General features: G+C 38.2%; 1 protein-coding gene across 3 annotated transcripts in view; it reads left to right on the top strand.

The window, feature by feature from the left end:
- The window catches only part of LOC109233295 (protein SMG7-like), a 7,950-nt gene extending 2,669 nt beyond the window's left edge, over positions 1 to 5,281 (top strand). Inside the window, exons 4-8 of one of the 3 annotated variants that reach the window (XM_019399120.1) lie at positions 115 to 237; positions 1,649 to 1,881; positions 1,968 to 3,868; positions 3,981 to 4,120; positions 4,716 to 5,281. In XM_019399120.1, coding sequence (XP_019254665.1) covers positions 115 to 237; positions 1,649 to 1,881; positions 1,968 to 3,849 — 2,238 coding nt within the window. In that variant the 3' untranslated portion in view covers positions 3,850 to 3,868; positions 3,981 to 4,120; positions 4,716 to 5,281. Of the gene's footprint in view, positions 1 to 114; positions 238 to 1,648; positions 1,882 to 1,967; positions 3,869 to 3,980; positions 4,121 to 4,215; positions 4,664 to 4,715 lie in introns of those variants that run through there. The other 2 variants (XM_019399119.1, XM_019399121.1) reach the window with 2 other exon arrangements.

Consider the following 6,322-nt stretch of genomic DNA (forward strand, 5'->3'; position numbering starts at 1 on the left):
GGGGGGTGGTGTTAAGGCATGGAAAGAAGAGATCATTGAGTAATCTTCCTATTCAATAGTTGGTATCTTATTGTTTATATTTGAAAAGATTAGCTGATTGTGCTGTTTTCTCAGCTTGCAATACTGGCTTCCTATTCCAGTGATGAGTTGGTGGCAATCTATCGGTATTTTCGTAGTCTTGCAGTAGAGAATCCTTTTACCACTGCAAGGGACAACTTAATCATTGCGTTTGAGAAGGTAAGCAGCTTATTGAGTTGTTCCATTAAGATCTTGTTGGTCTTTGTTTTAGATCTTTATCCGGAGTTCAGGGAAAGCTGGAAAATCAATTAAAAAATCTGGCAAATGGTCCCTGCAAGTATTTTTTGGTGTGTATGGACGGAAAGAAGTCGTAATGTTTTGATGGAATTTCAACTCCAAATCACTCCCTAAAAGCCAGTTGTCTTCGTCTTCTTTTTTGATGGAATAACTTCTCTTCTGTAAATGATCCACTTTTGGATTTTGTTATCACTGATTTCATATTAAATAATACTATGTAATGGAGCTGACTTTCTTTTTGTACTTTTCACATCTTCTTGATGCCATCAATGAAACTACCTCATTCGAAAAAAAAAAGAATCAACGTACTAAGGACTTTTCTAACCACAGATGGTCCAATCCAGGGTTGAGAAAGTTTCATTTGGTAGAGGTGATGAGAAAGTAGAAAAAATTGATCCAACCTGAGAGTAGTAATACATACTTTCCATGGTTAGTATAAAATCAAAAGGAAATTTGAATTTTTATTTAGAAAAAGAACAATATAAATCAAAGGTGTAGATGACGTTTAAATTATATCATTATGAAATTTTCTTTATCAAGCAATATAGACACCTAAATCCATTTATAGGAAGCTCCTGAGATCTTGTAGTGGAACTCCGTTATACATCTTTTCAGTTGCTGCTGGTTATGGAACTTCGATTTCCATTCTTTTTGTTGTCAAGGAGTGACCAAGATGTGCTTATCTAGTGTATGTTGATCTTTTTCAAGTGTTCAAGTTCTGCCCAAAGACTCTTTCATGTTAAAGTTTTCTGGGCATCTGTACTTCTCATTTGGACTGTTTCTACTGTTGCAATGGGTCGTATACTTGACTTAGTGTCATGATTTCTCTGTTATGGTCCTTATAAAAAAATGATCTCTCTGTTATGACAGAATCGTCAGTGTTACTCCCATGGTTAGTATAAAATCAAAAGGAAATTTGAATTTTTATTTAGAAAAAGAACAATATAAATCAAAGGTGTAGATGACGTTTAAATTATATCATTATGAAATTTTCTTTATCAAGCAATATAGACACCTAAATCCATTTATAGGAAGCTCCTGAGATCTTGTAGTGGAACTCCGATATACATCTTTTCAGTTGCTGCTGGTTATGGAACTTCGATTTCCATTCTTTTTGTTGTCAAGGAGTGACCACGATGTGCTTATCTAGTGTATGTTGATCTTTTTCAAGTGTTCAAGTTCTGCCCAAAGACTCTTTCATGTTAAAGTTTTCTGGGCATCTGTACTTCTCATTTGGACTGTTTCTACTGTTGCAATGGGTCGTATACTTGACTTAGTGTCATGATTTCTCTGTTATGGTCCTTATAAAAAAATGATCTCTCTGTTATGACAGAATCGTCAGTGTTACTCCCAGCTGCCAAGGGATGCTAAGGCTTTGTTCATCAAGGCAGAACCTTCACGTACAACTGGAAAAGGACGAGGTAAATGTGAAACAAGGAAGCCTCTGAAAGATGTAAAGGTTGAAGCAAGTTTACCCAAGGAAAAAGCTTCAAGTATATCTGAAATCTTCAAAACCTTCAGGATGGGATTCGTTCGGTTGAATGGTATCCTCTTCACACGCACTAGGTATGTTCCCTATCTAAAAAAAATATCTGCTATTTGGACACACCATAACTAAGTGATGACACTATATTGTTACCATCTTTGATCAGCTTGGAGACGTTTGAAGAAGTGCTGTCATCGGTTAAAGCTGATCTGCTTGAGCTTCTCTCTTCTGGGTCTGATGAGAAGTATAATTTTGGTTTAGATGCTGCAGACTGCAGACTGGCAATTGTCAGGCTCGTCGCCATCTTAATATTCACCATCCATAATGTGATAAGGGAAAGTGATAATCAATCATATTCTGAGATTCTACAGAGATCAGTTCTTCTACAGAATGCATTTACTGCTGCTTTTGAGTTCATGGGTCATGTGGTTGAGAGATGTATCCAATTAAATGATCCCTCATCTAGCTTCTTATTGCCCGGTGTTTTGGTTTTCGTAGAATGGTTGGCGTGCCATCAAGATATTGCACTTGGTAATGAATCAGAGGAAAAACAAGCAAGGGCTAGATCTTTTTTCTGGAAGAACTGCATCACTTTCTTTAATAAGCTCTTGTCGACTGGGTCTAAGTTTGTCGATGAAGATGAAGATGAAACATGTTTTTTCAATATGAGCAGGTATGATGAAGGTGAGAGTGGTAATCGTCTTGCGTTGCCGGAAGACTTTGAACTTAGAGGATTTGTTCCTCTTCTTCCAGCTCAGCTTATCCTTGACTTCTCAAGGAAACATTCTTTTGGTGGTGATAGTGGAAGTAAAGAGAAGAAGGCACGTCTTCAGAGGATGATAGCAGCTGGAAAGGCTCTTGCTAATGTGGTCCGGGTTGGAGAAGAGGGAATATATTTTGACACCAGGGGAAAGAAATTTGTCATTGGCCTTGAGCCCCAAGCTTCTGATGATTATCAACTTAATGGCTCCAGGGAAGTTACTAAATTAAGTGGTATTGAACTGGAAAGTCCAGATGCTGGACTGTTGAATGTCGGAGATCTGCAGCCAAAACAGCAATTGTATGTGGAATGTGAGGAAGAAGACGAAGTTATCGTTTTTAAGCCGTCAGTGATGGAAAAAGTGAATGGCATCTCTTCAAATACAATGACCTTAGCAGTTCCTGTGTCTGTTATTAGCGCTGCCAGTGTTCCTTCTGGTGTTAGCATGGCTTCTGTTAATATCTGTAGTGAGATGGGGCCATTTTCATCTGCACTTGAGGGATTGAGCTTGCAGAATGCTTGGAGTACAAATGTAAGGCAGCCAACAAGCATTGCTCATACCAATACCCAATATGTGCAGCCAATCCAAACAAGTGCTTCCATGTGGTCTGTAGAGCAAGATGCTGTTATGAATGGATTGGTGGGGGGCCTTAACTTGATGGGAAATGGGCTAACTGCAGAACCTGAGTTGCTAAATCATCCAGAAAGGGTTCCACCTGCAGCATATTCAGTCCCTTTACCCCGGTCTGTGAATTTTAGCACTGCGAATAATATTCATGTCCAGGTTCCAGAAGCTGCTATACCATCTACCTTCAGTTCACTTACATCCTCAGTAGCTGGTTCAGATAGCTTGTCAATAAAATCTTCATCAGTTATCTCGACAGGAATGAAGAAAAATCCAGTGAGCCGACCTGTTAGGCATCTGGGTCCACCTCCAGGGTTTGGTTCTGCTGCTTCGAAAGTAGATGACTCTTCATCTGCTTTGACCTTAAAGAATGAAAACAATCCCATCTATCGTATGGATGATTATAGCTGGTTGAATGGATATCAGTTACCTTCAACACATCAGAGCATTGGTTACAATAACTCTCACAATCAATCAACACAAACATACCACTCTGTGAGCAACAGTGGTAGCGTAGTTGGGATGGTTAGCTTCCCTTTCCCTGGGAAACAGGTGCCCTCTGTGCACATGCAGTCAGATATTCAGAAAGCAAATCAACAATCTGTTGCACTGCCTCAGCAGTATCGAGGACAGTCCCTGTGGCAAGATCGTTACCTTGTGTGATGGATAGGGAGACTAGATGGTGAAATGCATCTTCCTTGTTCTTTTTAATTATAAAGTTACTGAAACGAATCAGACTGTTCTTCAATATACCAAAGTGTACATTCTCTCAATTGTGTTTCCATGCTGTACAGGTTAACAATTACTGAGGAGAATGTCCTCTAGCCTGTTGCTACGAAGTTCAACCATCTTATTGCATTGTGGCCAAGGTTATTATGTTTTTTATTGCAGCATGGATGGTCTTGGAATGTTGCAGGCACTCGCTGTTGAGCAGGTATTTGCCGCTGCCTTTTCTCCTCGTTTCTCTCCCCCTTCTCTCGTTCTGACAACTGTTTGACCTGTTAAGTGTGCCCATGTGGTTTGTGTCAGCGGGCTTTTGATTATTCTAAGTCCAGAACAGTCATACAAGAATAGGTTCTCCGGGTATCTTTTGATACTTTCGAACAAGCTCCGCATGTCCTGAGCAACTAGGAAGTACGGGTCACGCTTAAGCTAATGGCTCCATTTCTTTTCTTCCAAGATTATGCATTTACTTTGAACTACTCTACACTTGCCTATACCATGTCTCGGTGTCAGATTGGCCTGGTTCCTGGTGGCAGTTGTCCTGTTATTCCTCGGAGAGTCTGGGTAATGAAGAGTTAGATCCTGATGCCTGTATTTCTTTCCTTCTGAACTTGGCAGAATAGGGAACAAAATAAGTAGGGCTTTGTCCAATTCTTTACTGCCTAACTCCAATGTAAAGCTGCTCAGACTTTTTCCTTTCTTTTAATACCTCAAGGTTGTTAATGTTAATGTACTGGAAGATTATCGATGTTAATTTGCCTGTGCTTACAAATGTCGTAATTTTTCTGTTGTCATCTTATGGACAGTTGTGGGTTTGGTGCAGCTTGTGCCGAGCTATTCAAACTGGTTGAGTAGAGACCGATGTCAGTAGGTGCTGGAATTGGGAGCTTTCAAATTAAGAACCTTGACTTGGTTGGATCGATTTTTATGTGGCCGAGAGATCAGGCTGTGTGGTGGATAGCTGGTTGGAGCAGAAGCAACAGTAAATCAACCCGGTTTAATGATCTCAAAAAGAGTTGTGACATACCATGATGAGCAACTTCCTACTATTAAACGTTTACGGTAGATGTCTTGGCAGTTCCCGTGTCTGACTTTGAAGTTCTGAGGGTATTTTGCGTATCCTGAAGAAGGATTTGTTGTCGGAGTACTTGTGGATTTAGATGGAAATAAGTATATATCGTGAAAGCTTCTGACTATCTAAACTTTTCCTGTTTGTTGCAGTGGCAATCATCTTGTTTGTTATTTGGACTATGTATGCAATTATTCCAGTTACAATTGCTGTGGCTGTGGTTGTGGTTGGAATTTGGATGATTGATATTTTGTCATCTTGATGTTGGTGTTTCATTTTTCCAACAAGGGAACCCTTCCTACTTTTCCCTCTCCCTTTTTATTTCGGTATGCTCCTTATCTTTAGGTGAAATCTATGGTTGTTTCCTTTTCTTATTTTCCACCAAATGTTTGCGCTATAAAATGTCTAAATGTGATCGTCCGGCCTCAGCTTTTTAATATACTAGTTTCTGGGTATGTACGTATACCCTACATCTCAATAAATACAATTTAAAAAAAAAAAAATTATAATCGTTTAAACATGCGTGTGAATTTAGATTTTAGGGGTATACATAGGTGTGAATTTAGATTTTAGGCTGGTTCGGATTTTTCAATTACCAAAATAAACTAATTGTGTCGGTTATTAAATCTAAAAACCAAACCAAATCAATAAAATCGGGTTTTTTAATCTCGGTTTTTCTTGAATTTTTTGTTTTTTTTTTCCTCATAAAGTCTTCATAGCACAAAACATAGAATTTTTGCTCCAAATATTTCTTTAATCCTAGTAAGACAGAACTATATAAGATGTTTTCAATAAAATAACATAAATATGAGATGAGTCATGGCATTGTACTAAAATATTCAACAAGAAAGATAATAAATCGTATAAAATAAATATTATTAATAAGCCATAATGAAAACAAACATAATTTAAAATTACTGAGTTGCTAAAATAAGTACGACTATGTAGACAATAAATTCGCGTCAAGAAAATAAAATCAAGACCGAAAAAATATTGCAACAATCGTAGTATTTTATTTCGAATATTTGAGTGTACAATCTCTATGATTCCTCTGATTCTACTTTTCTAGTATAAATTCAAGGGCCTTTGAGCTTGATCTTGAATTTGAATTTGATTAATCCGTCGCGAACACTTTGATTGTTGCCACGAATTTTATCGCGAACAAGTAGCCTTGATCTTGAACGCCTTGTATTTGATTTGACTTCGTTCTTGATCTTGAGTTTGATTGCTTGAACTTGAACTTGATTGTTCTTCGTTCTTGACATTGTGGCATCATTAGAGTAAAAGTGTTATGAGTTGTTAAGTGTATCTTGATATATGGCTTCGAGCCAAGTTGGGGAGGTT

The sequence above is a fragment of the Nicotiana attenuata genome, chromosome 10 (assembly GCF_001879085.1).
Source record: "Nicotiana attenuata strain UT chromosome 10, NIATTr2, whole genome shotgun sequence".
Classification (NCBI taxonomy): domain Eukaryota; kingdom Viridiplantae; phylum Streptophyta; class Magnoliopsida; order Solanales; family Solanaceae; genus Nicotiana; species Nicotiana attenuata.